Raw genomic sequence first — 13,191 nt, 5'->3', positions numbered from 1 at the left:
CCAAGAGGGCCTGAAAACACACTTCCAGAAGTAAGGCTCTGGATTGTGTGGAGTTGAGAATCACCCCAATGAACTTGATTTGTTGGACTGGCCTTGAGGTGTATTTTTCCTCATTTATCAACAGGCCCAGGCTGCAGCAGGTGGAATCTGCCAGACTAAAGCTCCCAAGACTAGCCCTTGATGAGTCAATCATCATGATATAGGAAGATATGGATCCCTCAGTACCTTAAGTAAGAGGCCACTGGCATCTTTGGGGCCAACACCTTTGGTGAACACCTTTGGGGCCAATGAGAGATCACAGGACAGCATCATTAATTGGAAATGGCATCTGCTCACTCTGAAATGGACACATCTGTGAATTTTTAATACAAAAATATATGGTCTTCAAGTAAAGGGCAGTGTATCAGTCTCCCAGATCTACGAAACAGAAGGAAGAGGCCACGGAGACTATGTGAAACTTCAACTTCTTGAGACTTGTTGAAGCATCACAGGTCCAGAAAGTAACTTGGGCAGTGTTGGAATCCTATGGAGTGGATAGCAGACTGATACGGTTCTTGAAGGATATCAACGATAATGCAGAGTCAGTGGTGGGAACATGCGGAGAGTTGGGAAGCTGGTTTATAACGAGTAGAGGTATGAAGAGATCTGATACCGCCGAGCATCTTCATCACACATCTAGAGAGAGCGATGGACAAGATCAAGGAAGAGGTAGAAGAGATATCGGTGCACAGGATGAGAATTAACAACTTGAGGTTCACAGATGATATAGTTATCATCAAGAAAGATGAAGAGAAGCTAGCAAGAACGGTGCAGGTGTTAAATGAGAAAGGGAAGCGGTATGGACTGATTATGAATATCAATAAAACAAAGACAATGATATTTGGAGATAAGAAGATAGGAAGGAAGATCAGTGTAGATGGGATCAAACTAGCGAACATAGAGAAGTTCACGTATTTGGGGAACAACATAACATGATCTAGACTGTAAGAAGGAAATAGCGACTAGAATAGTGAAAGCAAGAGCGAGTTTGAAGGCGATAAATAAGAACTGGAAAAGTAAAGCGATTAAGCTTAGGAACAAAGCTGAGCATCTTGAAAATGTGCATATTTAGAAGCATGTTGTACGGATGTGAGACATGGGTGATAACAAAAGATTCGAAGAGAAGGATATTGGATGCAGAAGGTCACCAAGGAATTATATAGGAAGATACAGCTGAAAGAGAACCTACTGCAGAAGCTTATACAATGGAAGTTACAGCTATTTGGGCATATCTGCAGAATGAACAACGAGCGAAAACTTAAGATCCTGGTATTCGGCATAATGGATGGTCCGAATAGGAGAGGCAGACCCCACAGAAAATGGATAGATGATATAGTAGATTGGTGCGGAGCTAGTCTACAGAAACTAGGCCACTCTGCACTGGACAGGGAAAGATGGAAGGAAATAATGAGGGAGGCATCGGATACCAACAGGCATTGAGCCCATGGTTGTTGATGATGACAACGACTGCTTCTTGGGGGGCATTGATCTCATCTTGGTGCCTTGGCTGTGGGAGACCAGCGGAGCTGGTAGTAAGAGGCCCCAGAGATCAGGAAGGCGAGTGGCAGGGGCTTTGTCAGCACCCCGGAAGGCACCTCCAAGGGGTCTTCCATGACCACACTCCATCACATGCCCCATGCACTTCAGTAGGGCCACTATGCTGGCCACTGGCCATGTTGCCAAGACAGCACCACAGAGATCGCCACAGCCTTGGATGCCTACTTATGCCGATGATGCTTCAAGCAAGGGGTTGAATTACCTCATTGTACCAGAGAAATCCCCTTCTGGTGACCATCAAGGGACTGTCAGTGCCTGCGTCTGGCAGATAACTATTGCTGTTGAACACCAGCTTTGAAAATAGCAGGGCCAGTGCTGTGATAGAGACCTTACCCACCATGTGGGGGACAGGATCTGTGCTTAGATGACAACTGGTGGGAGTGTGAACAGTGATAGTAACATGGTAACTGGTACCTTCCCCTAGGCAATCCATATAGAGAGGGCAGAGACTGCAATCGTGGTGCCAGTGATCTAGGCCAACCTGCAGAAAACCTGGGTTCTGAAGCCAGAGATTTGCAATGAATAGACAGACCATTGTTTTGGTTCTGGGCATCGGCACCACTTACTTGCCCTCTGGGGAGGCTTGATGGCTGACTTGGCTTTGTAGGGAGCCTTTGCCACTTCCTGTTATGTGGTGGCAGTGGTACTGGTAGAGGCCTCTGATCCCTGGACATCAGGAGAACCTGGGAAAGCGTCAGCTGTGCCATAAGCCTGAGTCCCCTACCGCGCCTGGGAATCAGTGGCAGATTCTTTGGCTGGGTTCCCCATTGGAGAAGCACGTCCATATGGCTCTGGTGTGGCTGAGTAGCCTAAGCTGGGTTCTTTGCATGACATCCCATGGCCTTTCATGCTTGGTTCTGGGGACCTGTTTTCCTTGGACTTTGTGGGCACTGGCAACAGAAAGCTGTGCTGGATAGAGTCCAATACAGGGACTACACACTGAGGCTGAAATGCTAGGGGTAAAGTCTTGCTAGGAAGGCTCAGAAGCCAGGAGAGAGCAGCCTTCAGTAGGACATCCCTCAAATAGATGTTGCACTCTTTCTGGATCCTGGATTGAAAGTTTTTACAGATGCAACACTTACCCTTCATATGCAATTCCTAAAGTACATCAGGCAGTTATAATGGGGGTCACTAACATGCATAGGCTGTTGCAGTTAGAGCAAGGCTTAAAACCCAGAAACCAGAGTCAAGCAAAGTCCCTATTGGGAGTAACTTCCAATGATATAGTTAAACTTCTTAAAAACAACCATAAAACTATTTACAAGGTCCTAAGACTCGAAGACAGTATAGACAAAACTTATAGCCCTTGTTAAGCAATGAAAAGGCACTCTGACTAAACACCATAAGTAGCAAGAAGAAATTGACAGAGCATATGCCAGCAGACACTAATATATCAACATAGAAGTATGGCCCTCAAGAAGGTGCCACAGCCAACCACATGGGTAGTGCTATCTCTGCCAACTGCGCACGAGAGCACATGCACATAGAGAATGGAATAGATAGGAGCAAGCACTCAAAGAAATTATATTACAAGATCGATGAAAAAAGTATAGAGTCAAAAAAGTAATTTGGATTTGTAACATCTATTTAATTTCAGTGATTAATTAGCATTTTGCAGAACAAATTCAACACCTTTGGACCTAATTATACATACACATTGGCAACTGCTTTCACAGCATAGTGATCTGTGTTTGGCATTAGCTTTAATTGTATTCTAGAGTTATGCTTAAGGTTATAATCCTAAAATGTTCATAGGCAAACTTAACTTTACACATATGAATGAAGTTAACAGAATTACTTGGTGAAGAGTTACTTGCACATCTCAAGGATCTGGACACAAATGTATTTCTGATACTTAATTATGATTAAGAATAAATGCAAATTCAGACTGCATATCTAGCTCAAAATTATCTAATATCTATGGTTCACATGCCTGTAGGGGTGTTTGAACAACATACCTTGACATAAAGAGGTACAATGACTATGAAAGTTCTCAGAGTTGTCAAGTCTGTATTTCTATCCACACATTTCAAATCTATGTGGTGGCTATAGAGCCTGGCACTGCATTAATTCATTTCAGTTTAAGAACTTGTGCTAACTGTGGTATCTCCAAGTTCTAATGACATAGTTACCATAATTCTACCACCAGTCTCCAAAATCCAGAGACGAGATCCAGTATAACCTCAGCTATACTTTGGACAGAATGTTGATTCTGAATACCAATACTCACTTAGTTCTTCTTATACACCATGACTCTTCTAAAATGTAATAATTCACTCCTAGTTTTAACAATTCTTTTTTCACTTCTTTTGCTGGTTTTCGACTATACATGGAATACACTAATTTAGTTCTTGCCCTTTAAAAGAAAAATCCATGAAAGTTTTTAACAAATAGGATGAGAGGGTGGGGAGAATCAAGTTATGTAGGATGCATAAAATACCCAGCCTGAGATACTATAAGAGAGATATTAAAAAAAGGCAGAAACCACTTTGTTAGAAAAACATGTAATAAAATTATATCTGTGTTAGGGTACTTTGGTTTAACATTTATTAAGTTATTTGTTCTTCTACTATAGACATGGCACCAGGAAACAATGCAGCTTATTTCATACCAAATATGCATCATGTGTTGGGGGTAAGAAGCAACGACTTTCTACTGAATTGGCCTTAGGGATGTTAAATTAAGTTTAATAAACTAGATGATGGAATTTCCGTCGATTAGTCAATAAGTGGGAGAGCCACAGCAAGGTTAGCTCCCATCCCTAGAAACTAATCCTGCTGCGGCTCATGCTCTTTCAATTTGTAATAAGGGCTTCCTTAGATTTGTAATAAGAGACTTCAAAACCAAATAAACAGAACTTTTTTCTTTCAGTTACCCAATAGACTGAACAGAACAAGATTTTAGTTTCAAGACAAGAAAGGATAAGCAGAATCACCAAAATAGGAAGCCTGGAATTATGATCCACTGTTAATGCACAGAAGTAATGTGAATAATCATTTAATAACCTTAACAGAATTTTACTTTTCTTGTAAAAGAGAAGGTTGGTGAAAGGCTGAAGACATGAAGTGAATCATTCAGAATATTCTCCATAAAATCCTAATAGTCTAGTGCTTATATGATTGTGGAATGGGGAAGTAAGACAAATAGCTTATTTTGCAGGCTTCTCCCAAAATATTAAGTCTCTGATACCAAATTCAGTTTAAGGGGATTGTCTGGAGACAGAGAGCACATGGTTATAGTTGGGTTTTATGGTGATTCAGATAGCTTTAATAATTTTTATGCCATACTATAAATAAACCAAAGTAAGTATTACTATGCTTTCTAACTCCATCATGCTGTGGCTGCCCAATTTTTTGCTTAAATTAATTTGCCTACTTGACTGAAAGGATCCAGTACTGACCCCATATTACTTCTAGAAGAGCAACTGCAGAGCATTTGTTCCTAGCTTCTTTTCCATCTGACATAGTGTAATGCTGGTGTACATATGACTACGAACTTACTATAAACAGGTGGCAATATCTGTGAGCTCCCTTTCCTTTATTCTCTTTCCACAAACTTGAGTTGCCAAGATACTTGGCAATAAGATGCAAAATGTTGCAACTTTTTAAATAAATGAATTTCAGATGCCAATTTATACAAAAATGTATGTTCTGAAAATTCCATGGAAAAAAATTAAGCCATAAAATACCATATGAAATGAACTGGCTAAAAGAGTCTGCATAAAATTTGAATAGTCTTAATAAAATAAGTTCCTAACTTTATAATCAACATTTCAATATTATTATTTAATATTTCAAGAAAACAATCCTTGCTTACAATATCTAAAAAAATAAATCTGCAATCTTGAAAACTGGCCTGTTCACTGGGACAAGGGAAAACAGAGCAATAAGACATAGATTTAGCAGGATTTGCTCCAGACTTTGTAATTACAGAATATTTTTGAATACTGAGGCTATATCTACACTTTAAATGCTATAATGGGACAAGTGCAGCTGCATCACTAGACGTCTCCTGTGTGGAGACTTCCTATGAGTGCTTTTCTCATTGATATAGGTAATCCACATGCACCTCGATAGTAACTCATCTAGATAGTAACTGCCATTCTTTGAGATGAGTGTCCCCATGGGGGCTCCACATTAGGAGGGTGTGCTGCCACTCAGCCTTAGAGGGGAGATTTGAGAGCAGTGATCTTTTTAGAGGAATTTACTGTGAGGCCTGTTTGTTTAAGGTGCAGAATGTAGTCAAGGATGGTAGGTAAGGAGGATGTTGAAGGAGCCACCCGGTGGCGTACACATCATGTTGAAAATCTTTTTCATTTCTGAAGGTAATTCTTACAGGTGTTCTGTACCCTACTGTGTAGAAGTACCTACTTGTGAGTAAGTCAACTCTAGGTTAGAGAACCATCCATGAGCCATGCCTTCAGGTGTAATGAGTGGAGGTTCGGTTGGGTGGCATGGGGGCCCAGATGAAGAAGGAGATCCTCGCTGTAAGGTAGGTGGATCAGTGAGGCATGAGACATTGCCACTAGAAAGGGGAACCATGGTTGGCGTGGCCATGCTGGAGCTATAAGTATCAGATGGGCCTTGTCCTTCCTTGTCTTGTGAACTACCCAGTTCATTAGGGGTATGGGAGGAAATGCATAAATTAGGTGGAATGTCCAGCTGATGAGGAAGGCATCCTCCATAAATCCCTTGCCTGTACCTGCCCTGGAACAGAATAGGGGATATTTTTTGTTAGATTGCGTGGCAAACAGATCTATGGTAGGGTAACCCCACAAACAGAAGATGTCTGCCAATATGTACAGGTCAGGAGGGCTCTGATGAGTGCATCTGTTTTTATATTCAGGGCACCTGGAAGGTGCACTACGGTGATAATTAAGTTGTATTTTACTCACCAGTTCCAAAGTTCTATGGCCAAACAGTATATTTTGCCTCTGTGCAAGACGCTTGAGATCGGGCTCCGCCCTGAGGATTTATATAAAACATTGCTGCGACATTGTCTATGTATAGTCTGACATGATTGTTGGTGATGAATGGCAGTGATTTGATGCATGCATTCCTGACTGCATGAAGTTCCAGGATGCTTATGTGGAAGTTTTTGTCACTCCCGGACCACAGACTCTGGCACGTATGAGTCATAAGTGGATGCCCCATCCTGTATGAGATGTATCTGTCATCACGGAGACAGATGGTTCTGGTGGGTGATGGGAACTCCAGAACAAAGGTCCATGGGCTTAGACACCAGCATAAGGATTCCTTTACTATCTCTGGGAGGACTAGGGATTTGGATAATGGATGGACATTGAGTTTGTAAACCTGTCTCAGCCAGCCCTGTAAGTATCTCATGTGCAAGTGCGCATTGTTGACTATGAAGTTGTACGCTGCCAAGTGCTCCAAACAACTAAAGGCATTTGAGTGCTGTTGTGTGGGGGCTAGATCGTAAGGTATTTACCGAGGCCACAATTTTTTGGAAGCAGTCCGTAGGGAGGGATGCTCCTATAAATTGTATCTTTTGTGTAGGAGACGGTGTCGATTTGGTTTCATTCACCTGAAGGACAAGATGTCGGAATAGGTGTCTTGTGACCGACAGAACTGCAGGAATCGTTGTGTGAGTGCGACTTGAGGAGGCAGTTGTCCAGGTAAGGAAATATGACACTTTGTTTTCTCAGATATGCTGTGACAACTGCTAGAACCTTTGAAAAGATTCTTGGGGCCATAGAGAGTCTAAATGGAAGCGCCTTGTATTGGTAGTGTTGAGAATCTACAACAAAACTAAGAAAACATCAGTGAGCAGGGTGGACGGCAATGTGAAAGTACACCTCTTGCAAGTCGAGAGACAAGCAACAATCGTCCTGTTCCAACACCGGTAATATAGTGGCAAGAGTCACCATCTTGAATTTTTTTTTCAACGAATTTATTGAGGCCCCAAAGATCTAGGATAGGTCTTCAGCCTCCCGATATTTTTTCTATCAAGAAGTAATGGGAGTAGAACCCCTTGCCTCTAAATAGTGTGGGGAGTGATTCAATCTCCCCTATGTGCAAAGGGTGCTCTATCTCTTCTTGAAGTAGAATCTCATGAGAGTGGTCCCTAAAAAGGGACCAGGAAGGGGGCTGAGAAGGGGCCATGAACACTAAGGGAATATGGTAGCCTTTTTCAATTATTTGCAGGACCCATCTGTCAGAGGTTATATGTTGCTAATTGTTAAAGAAGGGTAGCAATCGATGATGGAACAGGTTTGCTTGCGTCGATGGCATTGGAATAGGTGAGAGGCTCTCCTGACCCTCGACCTGATGTTCAAATTTGCTTATTGGACTGCTGCGACTGTTGTGAGTTGGTAGGGGAAGGGTGGCGCTGTTGAGTACTGGCTTTGTTCTGCCGATGTTGGCCTTGTCTGTTGTAATGTGTGCATACATGGAGGGTCTTGAGGTCTCAGGTAGGGATGATACCTATATTACGTTCTTATAGTTGCCTGGTTGTGGATCTGCCAAGGACTAGAGTATTACTCTGGAGTCTTTCATGGAGTGGAGAATTTCGTTGGTGTTAGCTGCAAACAACTTCAGACCATTGAAAGGCAGGTCTTCCATTGTAGATTGAATCTCTCTGGGGAATGGAGTGGAGCTAAACCATGACACCCTTCTCATTACTACTGCTGTTGCTGTAGATCGTGCAGCGGCTTGCAATGCTGTTCTAGCAATCATGTGACCCTCCACTACCAGTGCTTTGTACTGTTGTCTCTTAGCCTTGGGAATATCTATGGTAAAGTCATTAAGTTTGGTGTAATTTTTGTAGTCATATTTGCTTAATAAAGCTGTGTAGTTCGAAATGTGAAACTGTAAAGTGGAAGATGCATATATTTTGCACCCAAATGAATTCTTTAGCTATCGCAGTCTGATGGAGTAGACCGATAGTGTTGCTGCTTGGATTTTTATTGTGCAGCCTCCACTACGAGGGAATCAGGTACTGGGTGAGTAAAAATAAATTCAGATTCCTTGGGTGGAACATAACATTTCTTTTCTGTTCTCTTACCTGTAGAAGAGATTGATGCCAGAGTTTGCCATACTGTATCTGCCAGTTCCATCATTGATGGATTAATTAGCAGTGCTTTTGACAGTGTTACTGAGTGCAATAGGTCAGTTAACTCATCCTGATTTTCCACAACCTTCTAAAGAGGAATGTTTAATTCGGCAGCTACCCATTTAAAAAACTCTTGGAAGTTACCATCATCTGAGGTAGTTGGAGCTCGGGCCAGAGATGCTCCCTTCACTGGGGGGTATCATTTTGGTCCAGAAAGACTGCCCCTTCTTGTGTGGGTGGGTCCCCTTCTTGTATTTGTTTAGAAGGGGGATATTGCATTCTGTGTTGTTTCCAGCCATGCTGGTGTATCTGATAATATTGCCATTTGTCCCAGTATTGCCAGTGGTGGTATGGTTCGGGCGGGGGTACCCAGGGATTGCCATAATATGAAGGCATATTCCGAAATCTGGAAGAGTAAATAGTCTGATCTGGGTAAGGAGAATTATCTGGGGAAAAGCTGTAGCCCCCTAAGGTAGTGAGGAAGTTTGTTTTTTGGCAGGCTTTTTGGTTCCCTGCTGTTTATGTTCCTCAGGCTGTTGGCCCTGGTCAGAAGCTGGTCAGAGAGTTTTCAAGTAAAAATAGCTTGAGGTGGAGGTCTCTGTCCTTCCACGCCCACAATTTTAACTTTGCACAACGAGGACATTTTTGGTAGATATGCTGCATTCTGAGGCAGTGGACGCATTATGAATGGCCATCTGATATTAGAATAGGCTCTTTACATGAGGGGCAGCGTTAAACCCCAGTGAGCCAGGTATGTCTGTGAAAGCAGTCAAGGAACAGCAGGAAAGGATTAACTAGGAGAAAAAGCCTTATACTAATCTCGGTTTTTTTAAATACTAATTAACTAACTAATTACTATAATTACAACTAAACTAGTTTTAAGCAGAGATAATCATGAAGACAAAGACAAAGAAGCTAGGATGCACTGTTGAGTCTGTCTGTAGCCAGAGGCAGTAGAGAAGGAACTGAGGAGTGGGTTAAGGGACTCTCTGGAGGTAGGGAGGGTTCTAGAGTGGACATGGGGATATAGCATTTTCCTGGGGAGCACAGGTTCAAGTCCTGCCCACCTTGGGAGCAGCCAGTGCATACATGCATGGCCCCAGGGACACTACTCTCAAATCTCCACTCTAAGGCTCAGCGGTGGCACACCGATCTAATATTGAGCACCTATAGGGACATCTCTCTCTTGAATATATGGAAACTCAGTCAACAGAAGAATTTTTTGTTGATCTAGGTATCTGCACCACTAGTTATATTGGTTTTACTATGCCAAAGTGGTGTTGGATTTTTCATATCCCTGAGCGATGCAGATGAATCAACTTAACCTTGTAGCAGAGACCAGTCTTAAGTCTCAACCTTTAGCATGTTTTTACTACTTCTGACCCACAATGTACTGTTGTCCTTCAACTTGTTCACGAGTATTTTAAAACAACGTTGATTAGTCCAACAAAAATTGACACAGAACTGCATGGATTTTTTTTTTAAAAACTGTACTAGACATCATGATCATCAGTCTTATTGTACATTACCAGACCCAAATAGGTAATGTTAGGGGAATAAAACTGAACTTAGAAATTTACCTCAGCCCTGCATCTTCATAATGGGGATGATTTACAATAGGTCGAAAGGCAGACAACTTGACACTTGCCATTGTGGGCATCGCTCCTGCAAAAACAGCATCTGAAATATACAATGAAAGACTTATTTAAAGTTAGGGATAATAAGAAAAAGGGAGAAGAGATTTTCAGTTTGAAATACTCAAGCCAACACAGCTGTAGGGGCAATACAGCAAAATAAATGTAAGAAAGGAAAGAACATTGCAGTTAAAAAAAAATACTATCTATGTGGCATCCATGCAGTGAGTGCTGTCTAATCAGATCTGGATATCAACAATAAAATCCCAGAAAAAGACTAAGATAAAGACGCTTGAGATGAGCTATCACAGTGATTGTTCCAACTCTAGCCATGTATAGGTAGAAGGAACTGATGACAGATGGGGTTGCACCAACTTAAATAGCTTGGGGAGGATTTAAGGAGCTGGAGAATGCAAATGCAGCACCTATAGGTAATTCTAGGAAAAATTCTCTGGCTTTGGGTCACTGGATACATGCACCCCTGAGTAGAATATATGTCTGCACAATAGAAGATTCTCAGTTAACTCTAAGTGAAATACAAGGACCGTATTCCAACATTTCAAACGTTAGCTAAAAAAGTGTTTAATCTGTGTCAAAATCCATATAACGTGTAATAGTACAACAGTATTTTGAAAAATGCAGTTAGCATTTTATTTGACTTAACCTTGATTCAATTCCAGTATCTTCCTGACTTTTTTTTAACAGTTTATTGCTAAAAATTCCTTCAGTTATTGCTAAAAGTAAATAAGGACATCACATATAACTAAATAAATAGTTTACCTTGTCTGGTATTGGATTTTATCCATTCTAAAAGTTCTTCCTGTGGTAAATTACTAAATTCTCCCATGATGTTCCATTGATTCTGAAGGTTTGCTGATCCTTCAATTGCCATTATTGCTAAAATAGCAAAGACCAGGATTTTGGGCTGGATTTTGACAAAGAGCCATCCGAACAACTGAAATATAAAAGCCAGTTAATTCTCTGATTCCTACAGTATTACACAATACTCATGTCTTAGGATTTCAATAACTCTAGTAGAATCCTATCAAGGACATTACAATGAAAAGATTTTTTAGGGCCCAGTCCTGCTCCGGTTGACATCAGTGGAAATTTTGCCATTATTTCAGTGAGAGAAGGATTAAGACATTAACAAGTATACACTTAGGTTGACGCCATTGTAGTACATTGCTCCTACTTTTTTAATTCTATGTAATAAGAAAATACACATTAATATAACCTTAAATTTGCAGTGAAAAAGTCAGGGAATTTAGCAATGTCAGCTTCTATATCTCACATATGGTGTATTTTATATTCTTGTCAAATGAACAATTCAGTATACAGGCAGTCCCCGGGTTACATGGATCCGACTTACATCAGATCCCTACTTACAAACAGGGTGAGGCAACCCTGCACTAGCTGCTTCTCCCCAGCAGACCAGGGAGACGCGAAGCTAGTGCCCCCCTCCAGCAAACCAGGGAGACGCGGAGCAGCTTTTCTCAGCAGACACTTCTGCTTGAGAATAAAGGACTGAGGGAAGTGAGGAGTGGGAGAATAAAACTGAGCTCTGGAGAAATGTTTGGCTAGAGTTTCCCCTACAATATGTACCAGTTCCGACTTACATACAAATTCAACTTAAGAACAAACCTACAGTCCCTATCTTGTACGTAACCCGGGGACTGCCTATAGATCTGATCATGTTAAATGTATTACATAAAAAGATAAAGAATAAGTAAACTTTTTTAAAGAACCTAGAAGCAAATCAGAATGGCAAAAATTAATGGTACAACCTTACTTTTACATTACATTCACTCTTTCCCTCTCCTACACAGAAAAAGATTGCCATTGTTTCAACAACAATGCAAATGGTTTGAAACACACTTTGAAGTGCACACCTCAGTAAAATGAATACTGGGGAAGGAAACAGGAATTCTCTTTTTACTGCTTTATTATTTTGCTTCATCAAGGACATTGTATCCCAGCTATACTTGACCTTATCCCCCAAGTACTCACAAAACACATCCCTTAATTTTTATTGTCAACTCGCAAATTAAAAAAGTGGCTTTACACTTTATGCTTATGATGCTCATTTTACACACTATTTAAATTACTTGGCACTACCTGAATGCATTCCCATTAAACAGAATTTATGTAATTACTGTACTATTAAAGCAGCAGGAATTACCAATCACAGTTGTTAGGTTAATTAATTTCCAATTAAGACCTCTCAATAAGCCTGTAATATCTCATATAGCACATGCTTAATTGAGGGAATATGGCCAAAGCACTATCCTTCTAAAGCGTACAACATACATCTCTCAGAGAACCCAGTTCCTTCCCTCTCCCCCCCCGCATCTCCCGAGTAATCTCGCACAAGCAAAGAAAGGCACTGGAGCATTCCTTGTGCACAGTGAACCTGGCCCCAGTTGGGTGCAGCACAAGGGTAGAAGGGCAGTCATAGCTTCTTGCTATTTTGGACATTAATCAAGACCACTAGTTTACGTAATCAAAAGGAAGCAACCTGCAGTCTGCTGAATGAATGTAGCATAACGAGTTTCTTATATAGACGTAAGACTCTATAACAACATTTAGGCTATGTCTAGACTACATCCCTCTTTTGAAAGAGGGATGTAAATTAAACAGATCGAAATTGCAAATGAAGCTGAAATTTGAATTTCCCAGGCTTCATTTGCATAATGGCAGCCGCACGTTCTTTTGAAAGTGAGTATTTCAAAAATGAAACCACTGTCTAGATGCAGTTCTTTTGAAAGAAAAACCCTTTTTCAAAAGATCCTGTATTCCTCAAAAAATGAGGTTTACAGAATCTTTCAAAAAAGGGTTTTTCTTTCAAAAGAACCATGTCTCAACGGTGGTTTCACTTTCAAAATAC

General features: G+C 41.1%; 1 protein-coding gene across 2 annotated transcripts in view; it reads right to left on the bottom strand.

The window, feature by feature from the left end:
• The window catches only part of DPY19L1 (dpy-19 like C-mannosyltransferase 1), a 128,000-nt gene that overhangs the window by 4,945 nt on the left and 109,864 nt on the right, over positions 1 to 13,191 (bottom strand). For both annotated transcript variants that reach the window (XM_006124052.3, XM_006124053.3), the window contains 3 exons: positions 11,085 to 11,259; positions 10,251 to 10,350; positions 3,827 to 3,952 (listed from right to left, as the gene is read on the bottom strand). In XM_006124052.3, the coding sequence (XP_006124114.2) occupies positions 3,827 to 3,952; positions 10,251 to 10,350; positions 11,085 to 11,259 (401 nt within the window). The remainder of the gene's footprint in view (positions 1 to 3,826; positions 3,953 to 10,250; positions 10,351 to 11,084; positions 11,260 to 13,191) is intronic.

The sequence above is a fragment of the Pelodiscus sinensis genome, chromosome 2 (assembly GCF_049634645.1).
Source record: "Pelodiscus sinensis isolate JC-2024 chromosome 2, ASM4963464v1, whole genome shotgun sequence".
Lineage (NCBI taxonomy): Eukaryota > Metazoa > Chordata > Testudines > Trionychidae > Pelodiscus > Pelodiscus sinensis.
The sequence above is the reverse complement of the archived record's forward strand: the minus strand, read 5'-3'. Positions and strand labels throughout refer to the sequence as shown.